This window comes from Perna viridis, chromosome 1 (assembly GCF_037379345.1).
Source record: "Perna viridis isolate PV_CMFRI_1.1 ecotype Kerala chromosome 1, ASM3737934v1, whole genome shotgun sequence".
Classification (NCBI taxonomy): Eukaryota; Metazoa; Mollusca; class Bivalvia; order Mytilida; family Mytilidae; genus Perna; species Perna viridis.
The window spans coordinates 7,168,411-7,193,342 of NC_142445.1; the positions used below are offsets into that span (position 1 = coordinate 7,168,411).

Sequence of the window (24,932 nt, forward strand, 5' to 3'; positions counted from 1 at the left end):
ATACCGGTATGGAGCTTCAGCATGATGGAATGTACTGTGTGTTCACTTGTGTCAGATTTGAATTGTTTTATGGGGCTTCACTTTGATGTATGTAAGCGTGTCTGTTCAGTTGCACTGTAATTCCTGTTAGCCAAAAAAGTTTTTAAGGGTTTCATAAATTTTTAGCATAGCTACACCATTACTTTGTGAGAACATACAATGTATGCAGTTTCCCCTTGATAGGTTGTACCCTGTGTAAGCTTTTTCACTTCTTGTATACCTGAATGGTTTTGTTGCTTTCTTGTTTAATTTTACTTAGCATTTTAGGAATGCAGGGGCATCCCTGTCTTATTGACACATCTCATTTAATTATATTGAATAATGTTATCTTAATCTGAAAACAGCTTTTATGTATTTTTCAGTTGGAGAAAGCAGCAGAGACCTATAAACGGCTGAGAAAACCGGTAGAGTGCAGTTCATGTTATGAAAGATTAGGTTACTTCGACAAAGCAGTTACCACATTGTATGATCATGAGAAATTTGATATGGCTAATGACACCCTGAAAAGATATTATCTTCTTATCAAGGTACTGTATACTCTGTTCCTACTATATCACAGGTCCCACTGTATCACGGTATTGCTAGAACAAGAACATGGAACAATGCACATTTCCAGTATTTTATTTATTGTGTTTGAAATAGGAACTAAGTGTTAACTTTGAAATCATGCTCAAATTATCCAGTTTCCTAAGGACAGGAAAATTAGAAACAAACTCCAAATTTTTTATGTGATTTTCAGCCATTTTCAAATTTGTTATGGTCATGTTCAGAAAACTGCTGTCAAGTTGAATGAAGATGTAATTCAGATAAAAAAGTTGTCATGATTGATTGAAAAGTTACCTACAAATTGCCATTGCAATACTTTTGAAAGAAATAATTTTAGATAATTTTCTTTTCAAAACAGTGATACAATGGGAAATTTTGTTTAGGTACATAAATTTACCTCACTTTTTGGCAAGCAATTACTAAGTTGCGGCGTTCGAAAAAAAAAGTTTAGCTCAATTAAGGAACGACAAACACTACTTTCTAGAGGCCTGTTTTTCCTCATTCTAGATAACAATTACCGGTAACTACTGTGGTACAGTGAGACTCCAGTATACTTGTTCTTAACTCCTCATGATTGTATTAATGAAGTGCTGGTGTTTCTTTCCAATCAATTCTGCCTGCAAGCCTGTGTACTACTTTCATATAAACTTATGTTTGAAGTGCTTTAATAGTTTCCAAGTTTTGTTTGGTAAAACTATTCAAGAAATGAGTTCCATAATTTTTGAAAATTATATGGTATGTTATATTCATAGGGATATAGGCTTATATTGCCTGTCAGGGTTCTATATTCCCCGAGTGGTAGGCAAATGTGAGACCATATCCCCTGTGAAAGTTCTGAAAAACAAATATATTCTGTTGGAGTGTCTTTTCATCTGTTTTAGTAACATAATCTTCGAAAAATCAGTTCAGATCATCAATGTCAGATATGCATATTGTTTGTGACGTTACACATCAAACTAACAAGATGAAAGAAGACAGTTATTTTTTTTATTTCACAAAGATGTTGACTTCCCACATAATTAGTATTATATGATACTTATATTAGCTTCACTTTCATAAAAGCAATAAGTTTTCTGGTCTGCTTCCATATCCTCATGGTAGACCAGGGGATAAGGTCTCCTTGGCAATATGGTTTCATATCCCCTGTCATCTGACCTATAAAATTGCATGATTAACTGGCATATTTAACTACTGTAATATTATCTTTTAGTGTTTATTACAGTAATCATTAATTATATCCTTTGCTTTGCAGGAGATATATAGTGATCATGGTGTCTGTCATTCAGTTTGTCTGTCCACAACTTTTTATATCAGTGGGGGATACATATATATATATAGGGGTGTCTGCTCTCCTTCTGTCTGTCTGTCCTTCCTTCTGTTTCACAAGGGGGATCCATCTCTTATGCATTACTCCTCCCATACCACTGAATGGGATTGAATAAAACTTTCACAAATTCTTTATTAATTTTCCCATTGAATACCTCCAATTTAAGGAAATTCAAACCAAATCAATTTGGGGGTTTTACATAGCAAAACAAGGACTTTGTCATTTTTTAATAAATGATGGGACACATCTCTTATCCGTTAGTCCTCTTAATAACCACTGAAAGAAAGTGAATGAAACTTTCACAGAATCTTTATTACATAATTCCATTGTGCACATCTTATATTAGAATTTGATCCAAATCAATTTGGGGGTTTCACATAGAAAAACATGGACTTTGTCGTTTGTCAATATAAGGACAAAGGTCAATCACTTATCAATTACTAATCCTAGACCAATTGAATGAAACTTTCACAGAATCTTTATTACATATTCCCAGTGTGCAATTCCTATTTCAGAATTTGAACCAAATCAAAATGGAGGTTAAAAGGTGCATGTTATCAAATGAGAGGGTGTCGGGTATCAAATTGGTGAGCTCACAGTTTGTTACTGTTTTCTGTACAACTTCTATTCATTTCACTGGATATTTTGACATTAACTTTCTATAGGGATGTTTTATCATTTAGTTTTATTTTATAATGAAGTGAAATCAACTTCCTGTTTTGACCATATGGTTACTGGGTAGGTAGCCATGGATACCAGTTAGTGAGCTTTGCTCAGTTTTCTTTAGTTTCAATATAAATAAACTTGTGGAGGCTTCTTAATTTGTTATGCCCCACCACACAGTGATCGGGTCAGACAGTTTTACCTTAGGCTGTCATTCTGTCATTCTGTGACAACCAGATTGCAGACCTTTTTCTCATGGATGCGAGATAATTATTGAACTGATTGTATGTAAAAATATTGATGTTACAGATTTGAGTGTTGTTCCTGTTCTTTGATTTTTGTTGGAGTTATGCCCTTTTAACTTTTAAAAATTATTGTTATGACCACTTTTTTAGACTTTTTTTTTCAAACACCTTGTGATATTGAACTCAATTTATGTATACAGGTGCGTATTGATAATTTACAGACCAAGTCTGAGTTTTGCTCCAGTTTCTTGATTTTTGATGCAGTTGTGCTCCTTTAACCTAGTAAAGTAACTGTAATGATCAACTTTGACATTTTTTTAAAAAACTTTGTATGCAGATGTATATTGACAAGTTAGATATCGAGTCAGAGTTTTGTTTCAGTTTGTTGATTTTGTATAGAGTAATGTCCCTCAAACTTCATTTTTTTTTCCTAATGCCTTGAGAAATTGAACTGATACCGGTTTATATTGAAGAGTTACACATCAGGGTTGAGTTCTGTTCTGGTTCTTTGGTTTTTGATGGAGTTATGCCCTTGAACTTAGAAAAAACTGTACTGCCGGTGAAGGCATTCAGGTCATGCAAACACATCTAGTTTACTAAATAAAAAATAACTCAACCAATATCAAGTAAAATACATTTCTTATTCATTGTAAAAGCTTTAAATCTTTCTTCTTTTTGAAAATGGTATTTTGTTATCATTTATATTTATGATTTTATAACAGGAATTTGAAAGTGAGGGGAAACCAGTTCCAAAGCACTTGATCGATCATAAACCTGCCAAGCACTACACAGAGGAACAATTAGCCTTTGCTGGAGCCAATCTTTACCACAAGCTGAAGAAACCAGACAAGATGCTTGCATCTCTGAACATTCTTCCTAGCATTGATAAGAGGGTTAGCTTTCTAAAACAGAAACATAAGCCTCAAAACAACTACATGTCATATGCTGCAGAAATGCTCAAAGAAAATGGTATAAATGATTATAGATTTCTCAGTCTTTGAGATTTCATATCCTTCAAGTAGCCTAAAAGTTGACAAACCTTACATGATAATAAATGAAAAATTTGTCTATTACCTTTTGCAAAAGTAAGGGGCTGTACTTTTTAGCTCACCTGGCCAAAGGCCAAGTGAGCTTATGCAATCACATGGCGTCCATCGTCGTCGTCGTGTACGAATTTTAAAAAATCTTCTCCTCTGAAACTACTGGACTGACAGGTTTTAAACTTGACATGATAGTTCCTTAGGGTGTTCTGCACAAAATGACCATTGGGATTTTTGATCCATGAAAAAACATTGCCACTGTTACTAAAAATAGAACATAGGGGTCAGATTGCAGTTTTTTGCAAATAACTCAAAAACCATTGCCTTTAGCAAATTTTTGGCATAGGTAATGTTGTTTGGCATCATGAGATGGACCTAGGCTTAAATTTTCAAAACAATTGGTCAACTGCTGTAGGAGTTACGGCTCCTGAAACATTTTTTTTTTGCATTTTTCGCATGTGCCTTTGAAAATCATCTTCTCAAAATCCATTGCACAGAATTCATTGAAAGTTGACATTTATGTTTCTTAAGGTATCCCACACAAATTGACTGATGGGATTGTTGATTCATGAAAAATCATGGCTGCCATTACTAAAAATAGAACATAGGGGTCAGATGGCAGTTTTTTGCAAATAACTCAAAAACTGTTGCCTTTAGCAAATTTCTGGCATGGGGTAAAATTGTTAAGCATCATGAGAAGGACCTATGCCGAAATTTTCAAAACCATTCATTGACTAATGTAGGAGTTATGACCCCTGAAACAGTTTTGTTGTTGTTTTTTTTTATCACATGTACAACTTCGAAAATCTTCTCTAAAACCATTTAAGATCATTGAATGAAAATAAGCATAATAGTTCTTTAGTGTATTGTGCTCAAAATGACTGCTGAGATTTTTAATCCGTGAATGGATATGGCTGCCTATACTAAAAATGGAACTTAGGGGTCATAAGACAGGTTTTTGAAAAAAATTCAAAAATTGTTGCCTTTTGCAAAATTCTGATTAAAGTCATGAAAATGCTATGAATAATTTTAGTTGATTTTAACTTAACCTGTCTCATTCCTCAAGTTTTTCAAATAAGCGAATGGTTAACCAGGTGAGTGATTCAGGCTCTCTTGAGCCTCTAGTTTCAGAGACTTGTTCATTTATATCTTGACCTGTTTTTCTAATTACCTTCATTTATTATTGCATGATTGTCTTTTGACAAATTGTTTGTGTGTAAAATTTAGTGGATAACTGTTCACATATTAATGTTTAAATTTTTGTAGTGAATTAATTTTAACACTATATAATGATAATCATTTTTGAAACTATCCCCAAATATCTCCACTTGACAGAATCCATGAATATTAATAACCCTAAAGTATTGTATTGAGCCAATCATTTTTAAAGTGTGGATGACAATCCTATTTCTTATTTTTATTATTTTGCTTTTATTTTTTAGGTAAAGTCAAAGCTGCTGCTATTCTATATCTAGAACAAGGACAGATTGAAGAAGCCCTTAGACTTTTCACTGAACTTGAAGAGAAGGACTTTGTTGGATATTGTCACATTCTCAAGGCTAAAACAATGTCATCTGTTGAATTCAATGGCACTGCTAAATGTGATGATTTGGAACTAGTTAGCAGAGAATTAAAGGGAGCTATAGATATATTCAACAACTTGAAGGATGTGAAATGCTACAAATTTAATCATCCAAAAATAGGTGCAGGTGAAGCTGAGCTCCTTCTCGGGCAGCTGACTGGGGATTTTGATCGAATTAAAGCAGCTTTTGGCAATTTCACACACAAACATTTCAGTTATAAGTATAAAGTTGGACAACTTGAGTGTACAAACTGGTTGATTTACAATGGTGATCTATCTGATAGCCAGAATATACAAAGAGTTATGAATGGTATTAGAACTCTGTTTGAGGTATTAAAAGTTCTAGTTGCTGGAAAGGACAATATTACTGATGGAAACCAGTTGGTAAATATCCATTCATTTTATGGACTAGAAATTGCTTCAAGTACAAAATTAGTCTATAATCTTCAACACCATCCTAGAATAGTGGAACTTCTAAGACAGAATGCTGATAGTGACATTTCTGGTGAAATCTCTTCTAATAACGTAAATACAATCATTGCTGAGTTTTTGATCAAGAGGGGGAAGAATTGGTTTGAGAAAATACAAGAAGAAATAGCTACCTTAAGAAAGAACCATGTCCAATGTTCCTTATATGCTGCTGGCATTAGAAAGGAACAATGTTGTGAAAGCATACACAGGAAATTGACACATAGAGACATTTTAGTGTTACTAGAATTAGATCAGTGGAATATAGAACTAGAATGCATTGTTGATGATGGAATAGGAGAGTTAATGAGAGCCCCACTTAATAAGGACTTCAAGCTTCTGCTGGAAAATTTCATAGAGGACAAGTACAAGTCTTGTAAGGTGTTGTTGAATGACTTGATCCAGAACTCTGGGCATGGAGCAGGCATTTCTGATACAGTTCAAGATGCAGTTGCTACCCAAAAAGAAGTCTCACAATACTATTATGCTAAACAGTATATCAACAGATTCTTGAAAACTAAATATGGGGAGATTATGGACAAGAAAAGTAGAAAAAGGGGGGAAAATGTAGAACTGTTCATGAAGATGGGCTTCGTACAGAAACTTATGAAACTAAATATAGATGTTGACAATGCATTGTACAGGTTTGAAAAAGATGTACAAATGGAATATGATAATGGTATGAAAATTAGCATGAAAGAGATTGGTTTTCTTCTTGACAAAGGAAGAACTGTAATGTGTGTAGGTAGACGTTTTCAAGATGCTTTCCTTGAAATGTATTCTTCTAATAACAAGTCAAAAAATGCTATGTTGTCATTTGCAACATTCATTCAGCTGATAAGAAAACATGAAGCCCTTGTTCCTGAGACCAGTCTACTTATGATGTGGATTGAGTTTTTCACCACAACATCACTCTGTATGCAGTGCAAGTTCTCCACGATGGAGTCTCCATTCTTTGTGATACCATCATCCTATGTATCACTGGTCTACTTCATTGATTCTAGTTATAAGGCTGACAATGGAATATCTACATTTGAATCTGTTACCAGGCAAAGGTATGCTCCTGAGGAAGACAAAATTAGAAATAGAATTGACAGATTTATTGGAATATTGGCTGGAACAGACAATGGGGTAAACATCATCAGAAGAGCTTTCCAGGGTTTAATGGAAGTTTCAACCAAGGTTGAGTCTGTTGAGCATCAGCTAGAAGAGCCAACTTCAGAGTTTACAGATGAGATATTGACAGCAGCTGGCATTGCTGAAAGGGTTCTGATTTGTGGTTTGGTTTTCCTCATCAACATGGACAAAACTGTGTATTCCACCTTTGAACCAAATGTAATGAGAGAATTTTGTCAAATTGATCTTCCATCATTGTGCCCTCCTCGTCTCACCAGAGCAGTTGATCAGGTCAAATCATCTAAAGGAACAGGTGACTTAGCCAAATGTCTCAAAGAATTACTACAGGGAAGGGAAGATGATCTACTCTTCTGTCGATGGGATGAAAAGATGAATAAAAGAGAAGGCCTAATCAAGGTGTCGTTGGAGAATTTTAATTTATTCAAAAGTAGTTTTTGCTCAGAAAAGACTTCTTTGGCTGCTACGAATCCTGAGATTGTTCTAGCTGAACATAAACCTGAAGTCGAGGAAGACCATAATGTTTCAGAGGAGCACAATCAGATGCACAGAGCCGCAAAACAAAAATTTGAAATTGAGGAGAAGAGAAAGAAGTCAGCTGATGTAATTTTAAGATATTTAAGACATGTAGCTTTTTTAAAGAAATGTAAAACCCTGAAAAAACTTTGTGAGGAAGCACTCTATAATCAAATCTCAGAAGGTTCTGATTTACTCAGGGATATCAAAGTAAATGAAGAAATGTGTGGGTTTTGTGGTGAAATATTCCAAAATGACAAGGATGAGGAACTAGATAATCCAAGACGTATAGAGAACGGAATATTTGAGGATGCTGATAATTCAACTCCACAGAAAGGACTTCATGACATATTTGAAGGAATGGAAGGTTACATGAACATAAATGGTCCATCATCTATCCAAGGGTTAACACCTTTACAAGCTCATGTTAAACTGGATTCACATCGTTCAAAACAGGAGCAGTACAAATGGTTTCAAAATAATTACATAAATGAAATTAAAATTGGCATTGATGAAGTTTCTGTCTTCATTCAGAAGTATGAATTACAGTCATCATATATAGTTGAATCCCTTTACAAAGCTTTTTCCTTGAAAGTCTCTGACCTGGTGGATTCCCTTGAAAAAGTAGAATCCCTTGTAGCATCTGTAGTAAATAATAAAGAATGGGATAATCCTAAGGTTATGCAGTATTGCCATGAAATGATTGGTCACTTGAATGATGTTGAACCACTTGTTATAGAGGGATACAAAGACAAGGAAAAGGTAAGTCTTTCCCCTACTTAAGGAGTATTTTGGATTTTTGTTAGTTTTTTGCTTATAAACTTTTAATAAATTAGATTAATTACTTTTGATTTAATTTCTTATAGATTTAGAATTGATTCATTATCTAATTGTTATTATACCCCCTGCATTGTAGCAGGTATAAAGTGATTGTGCTGTATATTCTTTCTTTCCCAGTTCTAATTCGCAACTCCTTTTGAAACTGCTGAACAGACTTTGATAAAACTTTAACAAATTCTTTATCACATGATGCCGTTGTGCACCTATTTTTTTCACCATCTGAATGACTCAATAGGTTTTCTTAAATGGTTTCTGGGGGTGGGAGACAGTGTATCAAAAGTTGAGCTTTGTTCAGTTTTTTTTCTTGTTTTCTCAGAGTTTTTTTGCATAGAAGTCTGTTTACCAGCAACATTTATGACATTAAAATACCAACCATGTTATTCAAAAGTTTGTTACAAGAGAAACAACCAACCAGGAAGTTTGTTACAATAAAAAGATAACTGGTAGTTACTGGTATACCCAAAAAGGGGAATAACCTTTGCTAGTATTTGAATATTGCATTGATAAAGCTACTGAAGGAACATTGTATGCATTTATGTTTAAGTTAAGGTTCTCTATTGTGGTTGTAAATTACAATGTAGAAAACATATTGTCGATTATAAATTATATATCTATCTTCACAAGTAGCTTTAATATTATGAAGCAAAACATGTGCCATTTCAAGGCAAAAGTACCAATACTTGTTTCCTTAACTTAAAAACTGTTATTGTTTTAGATTTTGAGAAAGCCACCTGTAGAATCAGGTCCAACTGAAGAAAATCTATCTGGAGAAGAGGAACAAGTAGAAGATATAGCATCAGTTGTTGATGAACCTGGTAAACACCAGGACGCTGCTGGTCGAAAGAAACATAGAAAGAGGAAAGGAAAATACAGATAAATTTATATAATTTGAGTAAAATGATAAATCTATTGAATAGAATGAACTATGACTGTCTTTTGTGACCATGATTTTTATCTCCATTGGAAGGTTACTTATGACATAATTGATAAGTATGTATCCCTATTATATCACACCATATGTATTTTGCTCACAAGTAACAAGTAACAGATTTGAATTAGTTTTGACTGATAATATTCATCTTTTAATATTATATTTCAATATTAAAATTTTATTGGTGATCAGAAGCATTCTCGTATAATATCATTGAGCTAACTCATTTCAATATTAAAATTTTACTGGCAATCAGAAGCATTCTCGTAAATATAATTTTAAGATTTTACATGAAAAGTTTGTCATATCATATTATTTTTATGCTGTTGTAATCTAGTGGCGTTTATCAGGTAAAATTTATAAGAATCAGACAAAATTTATAAAATTTAGCTGTGCCATTCAGTGTTCATCAGGTATATTTATTTATAAGAATCAGGCAAAATTTATAAAATCTAGCTACCAGGTATGCAAATCAGTGATCAGTTTCACAAAAAGTAGCAAGTATAAATTTTGTTTGAGGTATATAATTCTCCACAATGCTATAGTATACTCTATTAAGACAAAATCAATTACACTACATTTTACTCTGATAATTTCTAAAATTGACCTCAGAAATCCATATTTAATTGTAATGCTTCTACAATGTTGTCGAATTTATCTCCTTTACTGTAATTCACCACAACTTGATCTCCATAATTTGAGCACATATACGTTTAAATGTTATGATGAAGTTTTCTCTTCTGAAAAACAATTGTTGTCACCAAAGATATACTGTATATTGAAAAATTATTGTGTTCATTATTTATTGTGATCTTGTCATTTTTGTCTTAAATGCAATTTTTGAAAAAGAAAAAAAAAACCCTGCATAATGTTAAAAGTTCCATAATGCAAGTTTTTATTATTGTTTTTAATAAATCTTGAATGTCTGAATTTACATTATGGCAAACTTGGTCTTTTTAATGGCCTTGCATTGCTGAGGCAGGTGTCCTTTAGTTTTCTTCGAGGATTTCCACCAAAGATTTTTGTGAGTTCAATATCTACACACAGTGTTGAACAAAAATTGTGTACATGTATTGATTACTATTTGAAGGTGTGAATATTTGTTATTGATAAAAATTAGATGAATATTTTTTGTAATGAAAATAGTAGATTTTTATCTTCAGATTCCATATTTTTCCAAATTCTTGATCTGAGTTTCACAGTTAACCAGATAAATTTATTCCCTTTAATGTTAAAATAATTAAATTACACAGTTATAGTGAAAAGACTTTTTGCTTAATGGAATCAGTAACCTTATAAAATATCAAAAATCTGGAGAATTTTATCTTAATGTATGGGAAAAGTACCTTTATTCATGGATATAAATTTTCATGGATTGCAGACAATATGTTGGTACATGGATTCTTATAGTTGTGGTTTGATATTTTCCACAGTATATTTAAACAGAAGATATGTATTTTGTCGGGAGTCTAATTTCGTGGTTTGAGTCAACTATGAAATACACAGAAATTAGTACCCAATGAATATAAGTACTTTCTTAGTTTTATGATATATTTTGAATTTCAATGATTTTCTTGCAGTATGACTCTTGTTTTCTCTCTGACTCCATGAGTTTCCAAATTCCATACTGTTAATTTAGGGTCAGTTTGCAAGCTTTTATTATTTTGTTTTAAAATTTCAATATGCGATTTATTTTGCTTTACACTTTATCAATTATTATGCTTTTCTCATAAGAAATGTTTTCCGAATGGAACTTAAATTTTGCAGTGTCAACAAATCACTTTGAATATAAAAAGCATTCCATTAATTCTGAATTTACAGTATTGTTGACATGTTGCTGAATTACGTATTTTGAATTTGCAGGACATTAAAACTATATGGGTCATTTTCATAAGCCTCAGTTAAGATTAGATTTAATTTTTGTGAATACATTCCAAACAGTATTTTTTCTATGTATATTTTTTAAGACTTGGTATTATGTATCTGTCAGTGGTACTAATCAGGGAGGTTTTTGTAAAGATTTTACTGTCTCAGAGAAAATAATACTTTTTGCTCCTATTGTGATAATTTTATGTGAAATGTTTATGACTGTTACTAAGGTTAAAAATAAAATGACATACTTGCATTAGTTGTTTTGTATGATTACTGACGGATTCAATAGCCTTCAAGTCATTTGATAGGTCGTCATTTTGTTGTAGTGCAACACATTCTTGGTAGTTATACATTTTAAAAGCAAAATGTATGTGATTTTAAGACTTGAAAAAATTCTTTGAGAATATTCCTGTCAGTGAATTTGTAAAATCCCCAAAGCCTTGATTGAACTCATCATTGAAATAAGAATATTCTTCAAACTCAGTTTTTTTTTAAACTTGTAAAACTTGTAGCAACCAAGCCTGGACCTTTCTTGTTACATGGCATGAACAAAAACTTTGTTTGAGGGGGTTAACCCCTCTTCCCTAAATATAATCTAAGCCTGACTTTGAAAACTTGTAATGCAATTTTGTCGAGATCCATAAACCTTTATTTAAGTAATAAAGTTAAGCCAATATAATGCTTTCTTTAGGCCCCTTTCCTAAACAGGAAGTGGTGGTTCAGAACCTTGTGAAATTTTATCAAGATCAATGACTAAAGTTAGTCCAGGACAATGACAAAAACAATATAGAGGGAAACGGCAGCACCTTACCATTATATGACCATGAAAAAAATTGTCGTATAAAAATACTAGTTCTGTATGCTACAGCAGAAACTTCTCATTAGCAGCATTAAATCAAAAAAAGAAACACCAAAAAAATGATCAACTTTGTATTTCAAAATACAAAAAAAAAACTGAATTACTTCCAAGTTGTCTAAGAAAATGGAAAAAAAAGCTGGTCTAGAAAAACAGTCCTTTCATAACTAGAAATACAGTAAGCTTGATCACATAGTGAATACCACACTTTACATGATGTTCAATGAAAAGCCCTGAATTTAGATTCAACCCCTTTATAGTTCTCTAATAGTAACAATATTCTTTCATGCACATCTACATATGATGCCAAACCTTCCTATAAAATTACATCTATATCCGCAAGCAGTTTAGGAGTTATGCTTACCATACAAGAAAATGACAAGGAGATTCCTATGTACACCCCAACCTTGTTAGCAGGGATATATTAATTAGCTCTAGAAACTGAGAATTTACAAAACATGTCATAAGATGTTAAAAGATGCAATATGAGTCAAAACTCATTGCTAAATAATACTATCATCCTCTTTTTGTCAAACAGGAAATTGAGGTTATCTTGTCGAACATTCCTTTATATGGCAACCTATAAAAGCTTTCCCAAAAAATATGTTGGTGATATGACAATCAAGAGCAGGTGTTACTTCATTCAGGACATATGGACTGTGTCAAATACCCCTTCTTCTGAGCAGGGGTACAATTAGTTAAGAAATAGTCATGAGGCACATTTATTCACAAAAATGTTGTAATTTCTTTATTCATTATCTTCATAACTATCAGGACCTTTTGGATCTTTCTTCTTTGTTGCTTCATATACTGTAATAAAGCAAAATAATAAGGACACAATAATTTTAAATCCATTCTTGTCAATTACCTATAGATTCATCGATTGATTGGTGTTAACTGCCCAAGCAGCAATACTTAAGATATATCCAGGCCATGAACATGAAATGAATGAAAAAATAAACATGAAATGATGAAAAGAAAAATGGGATGAGACACAATAATAATTGGGTCGATGAATTTTGATAGCCACTGGAAATAGGGAGAGGTGGGTAGGGTCAGGCAATTCAGCCTCAAGTAGCGAAGCCAAGACTCCCAGTCCTGTACAATACCAATCTAATTAAAATGGCAACTTTTAATACAATTTCAAAGAGATCCACTAACTTCTATTAAAGCTATTGACAAGACATGCCTGTTTTTGGCCCCTAATTTCTCCAAGGCTTAAGTCTTTACCCCCCCCCCCCCCAAATCAATCCCAGCCTTCCTTTGGTCATATGGCACGAATATAATACAATTCCAAAGAGTAATCGAGGGAACTAAGGCTCTAGCGGAAATCAAAAGAAAGTTATGCCATGTCTTGTCTGGACATAAGGAAAATGGTTGTATCTGACCCCCTTATTACTAAAATATTTAAGTCTTCTCCCAATATCAAAACAAGTCTGATCATTGTGGTATAGAATATTGTGGAACAAAATCATAGACCTTCCTTTACTTTTACTGGGGTTATAAATTTAAAATCTACGAAATACTTGTTTTTGGCCCCTAATTCTAAAACGGTTGGAGCCATAACCCCCAAAACCAATGCCAACTTTCATCCTGTGGTTTGGAACCTTGTTATAAAATTTAAGACTCTTAAAAAGCATACTTACATCCCTGAGCAGCCATTATTGCCAGAGCCAAAATAAAAACAGCAGCAACACCAATAATAGTCCACTGTACTGGTCCTATGTCATCAAAAGGTTTATTTGGGCCCTAAATACAGTAAAAAGGAAACAAATATATATAGAATAGATATATAGTACTTAATAGTCCCCTACCAGCTTTAGCCGAAGGGAACTTTAGATTTGCCTTCTGTCCATCCATCCATCTGTCGTGCCGTCCAGAAAAAAAGTTTTCCACACTTTTTTCCTAAACGCTAGCAGATATTGAGCTGATTTTTGATATGTGATTCTACCTTGATGAGTTACAGATCAAATTTACGTTTCGTTCTGCCTTGCTGATTTTTGTCTGAGTTATGGCTCTTGAACTTTGAAAAATTTAGTGAAATTTAGGTTTTCCACACTTTTTTTCTAAAAGCTTACAGATTTTACATTGATATGTGAGTCTACCTTGATGAATTACTTATCAAGTTAATGTTTATTTATGCTTTGCTGATTTTTGTTCAAGTTATGGCACTTGAACTCTGAAAAATTTACCAAAATTTAAGTTTTCTGCACTTTTTATCTTATCGCTTCCTGATATTGAGCTGATTTTTGGTATGTGAGTCTGTCCTGATGATAGATCAAGAATAGGTTTCATTCTGCTTACTGATTTCTGTATATTTCTATTTCAATTACATATACATGAATAAAGTTAAAGGAATTTTCTTTTAAGGGTGTTTATCAAACACTATGCCATTGATCCCTTTAATTCAAAAACCATTACCAATTTTGCTCCTTTTTTTTCAAAATGGTAGGGATCAATGACACTCTTTTTAATAACAATCCATCAAAATTTAATGAAATTCAGTAGACTACAACTGAAGTTATTACATAGAAAAAAAAAAAATAATGTCAATAGTATCCAAAAATATTTGTGTTCCTATCAAAAAGAACACTTTTTTTAAAATCAATTTATGTAGAATATATAATGTACTCTTTACCTGTATGATATAGGGAACATATTCTGGCCCCTCATGAAAATAAGCAAGATTTTTTCGACATTTACAACAAATAAGTGAGTCATACTTTGATTAATAGAAACCTACGGCTTCTGTTGTGTAAAATTAACAGGTTAGCCTTTGTGAACAAATGTAAGTTACAATATATGTTTTCTATTTAATTGTCACAAATATATGTACTAACCCCATCTCTGATCACTTTTGGCTTCATAGAACATGTCTCCCATGAGTAATCATTCACACATGAGGGACATTGCTGACTCTGGATGAAACATACATCAACATACAGGGTATCTATAACTGGCAGTAGATGGTGAGGACTGGTTGTCGACTTGTTATATACAACTAAAATAGTAGGCACTGGTATCATGGCAACTGGTACCTGAATTAAAATTCAGTAAATTATTGACAAGAAAAATATAGTAAGGTTGCAATCCAATCAGCCACCGGACTAGTTGGTAGAAAAAATCTACTAGTTCTACTGGAATTTTATTGACCAGCATTAATAAAGTGTTAATATTAGGGCTGGTATCAATTTTTAATATAACTTTTACCTGCAAATTTTAAATATCAATAGGATAATTAATTGGAAGAAGTAAATAACCAAAATATCATCACGAGTGCCAAAGAACACCTAGATTTAACGAGTGTGCGGAACTTGTTCCATGCACAAGTTAAATCTTACTGCGTTCTTTGATTGATAATATTTTGATTATTCACGATAACCAATTGATTATCCTATTTATTATATAGATTTCCTTGACTATTCCTTCCAACATAAATTTCAAACTTTGTGAATGGCAGATTGATTTCAAAATTGTGACATTTTGGCAGGAGAAAGTCCGAAAGTGAAATTACTAAATTCATTTCACAGTGTGAGTTATTGAAATTTATTTCAGTGGGAACATTCAATAAAACACTACTATTTATGTAATAATCAAATGTAATACCTCCTTCACAGGAACCTTTCTTACCAATCCTTGTGAATCCCCAAAATTTACACGATGTTAAATCTAACACCTATCTTTGTGAATTAAGCCACTTTTACCATTGATTTGTGAGTGCTTTACAACTGGTTATGAGTATGAAGTATTACTTTACTATTGACTAATAATGAATGAAAAATGTTTAACAGTTCAATTACCATAGCATATATACGATCAATTTAAGAACACATACTATATTGTTAAGAATATTTGAGAGTGCAATGCCAATTATTATGACTTGGTCCACGCTTTACTGATAATTAACAAATGGTCTAAGACAATTAACAAGTTTTTACAAACACTTGCAGCTAAGTTACAAGTGGTTTACTAACGGCATTGATTTTTTAATGGAGTTGCATTTTGTCATAGGAATTCAACTCATACAGCCTCATGCATTCTTCCATTGATTATTTGACATGAGAGAAATAAATCAATATTATACCCAAATTATTTTGACTTTGTGCTCGCTTGAACTTGTTGTTATTCATAAATCCATTAAAAAAAATATCATAAACAACTCACAATCATTCAATCATTCATAAATGAATCGTATAAAATAGCATACCACAAAGTTCTTGCAAATGCTTTACGAGATCTTGCAATCAGTTAACAATGCTTTACAATTGGTTAAGATTGGTTTGCGAGCTCTTTACAAATAAAATTTCCAAAAAGATTCAGGGCCATATAAGTAAAAATTTTTGACATGTCAAAAAATTTTCATGTCCTGTTTTGCAAATTGACATGAATGCAAGGGAAGGTCTATAAGTTGTTAAGATTTTTTTTACGAATGACCACGAGTTAAATATGATTGCCTGGGGATTACTAAGAATTGATGCTTTGTAAGGATTTGTAAGAAAGATTCATGTATGTGAAGGGGGTATTAACAAAAATCTCAATTTTTCTCTGTCTGCCATAAGGTACAGTGAGTTACAGTAATAGATTTGTATATACCTTTGGTGATGTTATGTTGGTAGAAAATGTTGGTACCAAGTTAGAGCCTGTGGAATGCCCTGTCAGTGAGTTACATATTCTGGAAAATAAGATCATTAAATTATCATAAAAAATTAAATAAAAATCTATTAGATTTATAGCATTTTACTTTTCACTAATAAATGTTATTCAGTAAGCTGTGGGTTTAATTTAATTCTTTGTCTTGAGGCTTCAAAGGCATTGAATTTCATCTGTTCCTAATTTTCATCACAAAAATTTCAGCAACCCTTCGATAGGTTGATACCAAGTGTAAGCAATTTGGCTCAGTCCTCCATCAATAACCTGTATGCCATAGATCTTTCTTACATTTTTATGGGTGTCCTACCAAAACTTATTCTTGTTTTCCTAACAAAAATATAAGTATAATTCAATCAGAACATTCAAAAGGGATATTTAGTCATATTGATTGACACTCTGTTACTACCTACTCCTGAAAGGATCCATGTAATGATATGAATGTTGCCATCACTGGTCTGACATAGTTTATATCTAACTTCAACAATCCATTATTCACTCTGTCCCAAAGCTTGCCTATTTCTATAGACATGTCCAGGAGGCTTTCTATACTTTTCTTCATGCTAAATTTAATATAATCCTGAAAAGAAGAAAAAATATGATAAACCAGCCTAATGGAAAATATATGGCCATATGAACAGAGTGAAAATGTTAAATTCGTTTATGAAGGGAAATCTAAGAATTACAAGATTTCATATCCCCTCACTTTTGTTTAATTATGTTAATTATTTTATCTTTCAGTGTTTTCTGTAAGAAGTGGTTTATAAACAATGAAAATTATGTAAATAATATGGAATTTGGTGTTTTGAGTTGTTACAAATTGTAAATTTTGTCTTTTTTTCACATGCATACTTGAACAACATATTGGCTTACTACCAAAAAATATCAATTCATTTATCCATCCCAGCATTTTATTCACTTCCAAATTATTGTACACCATTCAACAAGAGATGATAAATCTTATACACTTCCATTCCATTTATTTACCTTCTCAATTGCATGTAATTGAAATGATTGAACTAGTTCACCAAGCATAAATAAGTTTATCTGTGCAAGGAGTAAGGAAGCTATATTCTGTTTATTGGCAAGTCCACTGTTAACTATGGCATCAAAATCTATACTTCTGAATAATAGATTTATGTCCACACTGTAAATAAAAAAAATAATATGATTTTATGAAATTGTAAATAACAAAATTAACAAAAATATTAAAGATTTTATTTTGATACTGGAATAATTTCTTAAGTCTTTAAATTTTATGTGCTCACTTGACAGTTTCATAATGTTTTTTTTTGGTAAATGATTTACTTTAGTGTCACCAGAACTTGCCCTTATAGGGAATGAGCATCAATAACATCCTTTATTATACCTCAGTATATCTTTTTTACAAAATTTATTTGAACAGTTTTTCTAATCTCATGAGTTGCACACCAAAAGACTTTTGACTGGTCCATTTTTTCCTAACCATTTGTCATCCCTAAAACTATTTGACCACAAGTGTAATTATATTTCACGGAATTTTCTTTTCTGTTATGGGATTGGATAGGTTTCTTAAAACTTCATTCAGAATTCTCGACATTCATTGTTATTCAAGATGGAGTCCAGAGATTTAAACTTCAGTCAGGTGACAGAAACATCATGGGCGGTGCCCAGTCAGCACATGAATTTGCATGTCTCTTAGATTTCTCTATGTAAAAACAATATGACTGTGTATGTGACTACTAAGAATGGGTATATAGAATGAGATCTAATATGTTGTCTTTTCAAGTCTCTGCTATAGATTTGTGTCTACTGTCTCTTTCAGTATAATAAAACACTGACTGTACATTTAGGGAATAGTAAGTTTACTTTCCCCTCATACTCGATCAATAAATATATAATATATGTAAGTTTACTTTCCCCTCATACCCAGTCAATAAGTATAAAATATATGTAAGTTTACTTTCCCTCAGACCCAGTCAATAAGTATAAAATATTTGTCGGAAACATGAATGGTGCAAAATCATTCTGTTGGAAATAGCATACAAACTTTTGGAAATGACTGAATGCAGGCTCAGAGGGGTGTTTGCATATTCCCATAGATGGAAACATAACCCATATCAATACTAAAGTGCACTATTAAGTTGTTATATGAGTACATGTACAAATAGCTCCAACCCTCATAGTCAAAGCCCAAAATCGTATTTAGTTTTTACCATGAATTTGTGATCTGAAAGTCATGACCCTAGATTTTAACTTTAACTAATTCTGTAAGAATTGGATGGATATGGAATAAACATACACTAGTTTCGATTTTTTAAAACTTATGCACCCTTTGTATTTCTGTTATAAAAATCCTTTAATATTGACATACTTGGTAAAATCTCTTCTATGCCTTGGAATAAACTGAACAGATCTTGAAGATGGACTAAAACTGAATCCTCCCCTGTAATTTATCTCTTGCCATAGTAACTCAGAATACTGTTCTATGTAGGGATGTAAGGGGGTTGACTGTACCTCTATCACAGCTCCAGTCTACACAAAACAGAAACTTATAGTCATTGTAGGCTTAAAGTAGAACTCAAGTTCTGGTGAATTTTGGCATTCAAATGTAACATGAAAGTATGCCTCAAAATATTTATATTCCTCAAAATGTTTTAAGAGAAACAGAAAAGAGAATATTTTTCATTCAGAATAAGAATAAATAAGATGCCCATTTTTTCAAAATTTCAAAATTATGGAATAATTCAATTATCAAATTGACTAATCATTAAAAACAAAATAAATACTGGTGTGATGTCGACTGAGAGTACAACACTAGGATCTGAGATATTTAGAATCTGTAAGGTCCTATTCAATAAGACTATGGCAGTTTCATTCACTTCATCTGGTGTGAGAAGCTGTGTTTGATTACAAGGTAGATATGCTTCATACGTGTACCTTAAAATAATAAAATAAAGTTTATGACAGTGAAATAAGAACTAAATAATCTCGCACTGCATTCAAAGTGGTAGGCTTGCCAAGCAATTCAAAATTGAAAAATTTAACCATCAAGAGTGTAGACATGTTTTGACATGAAAGCCATTGTAAAATTATTTTTCTCTAATGACATATGTTTCTTCATATATAGCTCATTCTTGGTGAACTTCTGCAGTGTTGTGCTTTTCATATAAAGCAAAACACCATGTTTTGTTGATATTAAAATGAAAGTTACACAAATTAACTGCAATTTATATAAGTGAACAAAAAGGAAAAAAATGATTTATCAAAATAAGAGGAAATCATGTCAACTGTAATATCCCCGAAGTATATAATGCATTAATGTCATTAAACATGATATAAACATTAAATATTGATATCAGTTTTAAAAAAAAGGCCCAATTTTCACTATGAAAAAAACTGCACGAGACATGGATGCATCATTTCAATTTGAAATTGCATCTTCTCTCTGGAAAAAAAAATGAACTCTTCAAGATTGATCTTAACCTTTTTGGGTATAATTCAACCACAATTTTCCATCTCAATACATACAAACCAGTTCACTACTTAGGAATAATGTAAAGCATGAATGGACATAGATTTATATGCCTTTTAGAATATCAAATTTATAACTTGATTTTGCTGTGAATTACCAATAAACCCTTTCGTGTTAACTGAAGGGTAGTCAATGGCATGGGCAATGAACATATACTTGTGCCAGACTGGACTAAGGGAAAAACAAAATGAAAATATAAAAAAGTAAAAATTAAGCATCTTCATCTACTACCCTATATTAAACACGAAAGTGTCTATTCTGTAAAGAGCGTCAAAATAAACTGGGCGAGAAACATTTTGAGATGTTCAAAAAATTAAAGGTTCGCACTTTTCAAGTAGGCTTTAGGCATGCTGGTCAAAAGAATGACAGTAGTCACCTGTACACAACTGAATATTTGAACTGTGTAAAAAAATATGAGTTCAGTTTCACTGACTACAGGCAAACATTTGCTTGTATAGACAAAAAGGCAAACTAACTGCACAAAAAAAAAAATAACATCTTAATAACCAGGAGGTAAGATATGTGTAAATAAATGTCAGTATTCTATTTAAGACACTATATTCCTGGTAACTGAGTACTTATTCAAGACTGAACCTTACATTTTTTCTGATAATTGACAGCATGAAGTCTGATTATAACAATATCATACCTGTCAGGATAACGTTTAGTAAGACAATAATTAGAACTCCACTGTCCATCCCAGAAACATTTCTTCTCTGTAAAACAATCACTCTGGTAACAACCCACACTTCCATTAGTGTGAATTTTAAGTGGCTCAATGGTTATATTTTCTAATTTTAACCTAAGCCCACCAAGATCAATGAATTTTTCCACTTTCTCAACTTCATTGTTTAAATCTATGCCAGGATACTGTTCATTCTTCACAAAATCAAAAAGCAGGTAGTTCTGGAATAAAATTCATAACAGTTTCATAAATTTGTCCAGATACAACAAAGCTATATAATGATTAGAAGTGTTATAAAAAAAGTGTAACAGACAGACTGACAGAAAGACAAGGTGATAGCAATATAGCCCCACTCTATTGAGTAGGGGTACAACAAAGCTAATGGATTAGCACGTTTTATAAGAAAAAAAATATTACTTGGAAGGAATTTGAGGCTGCTATATTACTGGTAGTCATTTTATGCCTATTTTGTATGCACCAATGTAATTTGAAACATTTACATTTTTGAAACATGCCAGTATAATATTAAAGGTAGGTTTTACAGTGAAATCTCCTCTAATATAAAAGGTAGGTTTTACAGTGCAATCTCCTCCATTTACCAAAATAACAAAGAAGGGCGCTAACAAAACCTACCATTGTTAACCATTCCTTGGTAATGCTAATACCTTCAGACAACACCAACTTAGTTCTACTAATAATTTCTCCTAGAAACAATTTTCTTCTCTCCATAGGCTCTAATGTAAAGTTAATGTTACTATATTCCAGTGCCACTGAAACACTAAATAGAAATAGAGATAAGATATACAGAACATACTTGTGCCATCCACATAGAATGTACAGACTGATGCCACATGGAAGCAATTTCACAGAAGTTTATCACATGAAAGGCCTTGTAGGTCAAAGGTCATTAACCACTGTATCCTACACATTATCTATAAACAGTCTCATAGCAAAATGCCAAATATCCAAAGCCTATCTTAGAAGAGTAAAAAGTGACTTTTTGTAAACATTTTCTTACCGACAGAAAGACAGACTGCATGACCCCTATGTGGCCCTAAAAATTTTGGTAAAACCATTGACTGACCTTGTATAATCCTGACCAGAGGTTCCAGTAATGGTAGAGCCATTGACATGTATCCGTATTTTATGTATAGTAATCCACTGTTGAGTTTCTCTGTACAGAACTGCTAATGAAGGAGATTTAGAAGTGGCTTGCAGGCTGATTGTTATACTATTAAATGTACCCTACAAAATGGTTAGGTGTATCTCATTGACACAAAACATATTAAATAACAGTTAAGTTAATAAATCATTTCAAGTTTGATAGATATGTTTTGAAGAGTTATTTCCTTTTGCGTTAAAATAAAAATAGAATTGTATACATTCACAAGTAGTATGAAAAATAAACAGCTATGCTAAAATACATAACATGTCTGTTTTCCCTTCTACTTTCAATTAAATACAAAATGGTCTTGTAACAAATGCTATTTCATTGTAACTATACATATACAATTACTTACAACATGGACATAAGAACTGTCTACAACATCTGATTGAGATTTGTTCTTCCAATATGATGAAATCATATCTTCAGTTACTGACTGGATGTACAGGATTTCACTGTTAGAGTAAAAGCTAAAGTCTATGCAGGGGAAGACTACACTGACATTTTTCCTATGCAAAAAGATATGAATAGTGAATAAATACATGAAATGACTCAATATTTTTTTTTTCTTTTTCATTGGCCTGTTCTAGCATTTTCTTGCAAGATTGGTTAATTTTTCTGATAGAAAAGATATTTTTATTCCATTTGTATGATTATTGTATATCCTGGAATCCAGAGCCGAAGCCAGAAATTTTGAAAGGGACATGCACTTGTATACAGTTTCATCTTCCAAAGTGGGAGCATATCCAATTTTAGCTGATTTTCTCTAGAATTTCAAATATTTTAAGCAAAGGAAGACACACTTGCACTCATGGTACCCTCTCTGAATTTTTAGTTTAAGCTACCCTAGGAAACCTGTGTGAATCTTTGAATATAAGTCATAATTAACAAATTGGCAATAATCTGTAATGAACGCTGACTTCACCTCTAAAAACACCATTCACAATAAAAACTTAAATTAAAATGTTCAACCTAAGCATGTGACAATAAAAGATATCTTTATAATCCAAATTTTCAAAGTAAAAAAGGCAAGACTCATAAACAGTACATGCCAAACAACACCATAATCAAGCTAGTCTTGTATTTAATTGCCTAAGGCATTGTGTTTGAAAAGATTTTTTGTGATTGTTCTATAATCATCATTTGGTACCATTAGGGTTATAGACAAGAGAATCACCATTTACACCCCCTTACTAGCCAAGCATGAATACAAAATCTCTCCAAATATACTATCATGATGATCATTCATATAATTTCCTACCTGAAAGTATATATATATGAAAAAAAGTTTTGATAAAAATGGATAATGTCATTGCTAACCTTTCAGGGTAGATAACTTCTGATACACATTGGTCATAGTGTGACCAATCACATCCAGGTATACTGTCACATGTGATCTGGTTTCTAAAATTAAATGAGTACAATATGTACCGGTACATAGTAAATCTCTAAATGTTCAGAACTTTCTTCTTCTAAGAGAGTACGACTACCAAGCAATTTCAGCACTGGATTTAAATCATGAGGTCTGACACCAATGCATGTGCATCCCCAATAATTGTAAAGGTATTCACAGAAGTACAACAGCTTGTGGAATTGACCAATTTTCCAACTTAACATTTTTAGTTTAAGCTACCCTAGGAAAACTGTGTGAATCTTTGAATATAAGTCATAATTAACAAATTGGCAATAATCTGTAATGAACACTGACTTCACCTCTAAAAACATCATTCACAATATAAACTTGAATTAAAATATTCAACCTATGTATTATTAGTTCAAACGACTGTGAAAGTACTATTGTTCATAGGGTACCAAATTCTGTGGTTTTCGTGAGTAGGCCAAACCAAGAAATTGGATTCCCAATGAAAAAGAGATTTTCATTGATGTGTATACTTATAACTACCAAACCACAAATTCAAGAATCGACAAACTTGTGTTTCCTCTCTAATCCACGAAAACAGGTATCCATGAATTGAAGAACTTTTACAGTATACATATTTAATTTTCATTTAAGTATTAAGAATGAACTTAAGTGAAATAATAATACCCTTGAGAACAGTTTCTTGGACAAAGTTGATCAAAGCTTCCCACAAAAAAGACATTGTTGACTTTATATATCTGTCTATAGATTGTAATGTTGACCATATTGTTAGTGACAGCAGTCTGAAGGATGTCATACTCCGATCTCAGATCCACTCCTTTATCAAAGCTGTTGTCTACAGAAAATGCTATCTCATTCTAAAAAGAATGTTTAATATTCAATGCAATAAATTTAGATATTAAAGTGGTGTCTTAATCTATTATCCCAAATTTGTGGCTGGGTTGTACTTGTAGTTACTGTAATTATATTCATGTTGTAAATTGTCAGGTACAATTAATGACCATTTTTAACAGGCAACTGTTTATTGTTACACATAGTAACAGGTGTGATCCAGAGATTTTGGAAAGAGGGGTCCCAGGGTATTGTAGGATATTGGTCATGTATTTCAGAAACAAAGCATAAAATTAACAAATCTTTCTAGAATAACTGGAGTTCCAACTCTCAGAGCACTACACCTAGATACTCCAATGTAAAAGTTTATTATGCAATAATGTGTATGATGATATCAGATGGTCACACCAAAATGCCCCATTACCATTTCAGTATACAGCAGACTGTATATGGCAGAACTACCTTATTCAGTTTAAAACTGCCTAGACTTCTGACAACCTGTGGTCGTAGATACACCATTACAGTATCTGTAACACTGGATTTTATTTCATCTCTCCCATCCAAAGGATGCTGTTCAACAAGATTTTCTAAGTCTAACCTTTCTACTATCAACATAATGTGCATACTGAAAAATAGACCACATGGAGTTA

At 32.4% G+C, this 24,932-nt stretch overlaps 2 protein-coding genes across 5 annotated transcripts in view; one reads left to right on the top strand and one right to left on the bottom strand.

Annotated features, from left to right (window-relative positions):
- LOC148627037 (TPR and ankyrin repeat-containing protein 1-like) overlaps positions 1-11,456 on the top strand; it is a 42,521-nt gene extending 31,065 nt beyond the window's left edge. For all 4 annotated transcript variants that reach the window (XM_088566089.1, XM_088566108.1, XM_088566099.1 and 1 more), the window contains 4 exons: positions 402-566; positions 3,543-3,789; positions 5,303-8,322; positions 9,116-11,456. In XM_088566089.1, the coding sequence (XP_088422215.1) occupies positions 402-566; positions 3,543-3,789; positions 5,303-8,322; positions 9,116-9,277 (3,594 nt within the window). In that variant the 3' untranslated portion in view covers positions 9,278-11,456. The remainder of the gene's footprint in view (positions 1-401; positions 567-3,542; positions 3,790-5,302; positions 8,323-9,115) is intronic.
- A 1,338-nt stretch (positions 11,457-12,794) lies between these two features.
- LOC148627038 (uncharacterized) overlaps positions 12,795-24,932 on the bottom strand; it is a 58,012-nt gene continuing 45,874 nt past the window's right edge. Inside the window, exons 29-43 of the mRNA XM_088564809.1 lie at positions 24,745-24,907; positions 24,118-24,308; positions 23,391-23,474; positions 22,426-22,579; positions 21,990-22,150; positions 21,539-21,683; positions 20,870-21,126; positions 19,475-19,625; positions 19,060-19,220; positions 17,694-17,853; positions 17,120-17,286; positions 16,653-16,731; positions 14,900-15,097; positions 13,706-13,808; positions 12,795-12,869 (exon numbers count right to left, since the gene is read on the bottom strand). Of these exons, the coding sequence (XP_088420935.1) occupies positions 12,808-12,869; positions 13,706-13,808; positions 14,900-15,097; positions 16,653-16,731; positions 17,120-17,286; positions 17,694-17,853; positions 19,060-19,220; positions 19,475-19,625; positions 20,870-21,126; positions 21,539-21,683; positions 21,990-22,150; positions 22,426-22,579; positions 23,391-23,474; positions 24,118-24,308; positions 24,745-24,907 (2,236 nt within the window). The 3' untranslated portion in view covers positions 12,795-12,807. The remainder of the gene's footprint in view (positions 12,870-13,705; positions 13,809-14,899; positions 15,098-16,652; positions 16,732-17,119; positions 17,287-17,693; positions 17,854-19,059; positions 19,221-19,474; positions 19,626-20,869; positions 21,127-21,538; positions 21,684-21,989; positions 22,151-22,425; positions 22,580-23,390; positions 23,475-24,117; positions 24,309-24,744; positions 24,908-24,932) is intronic.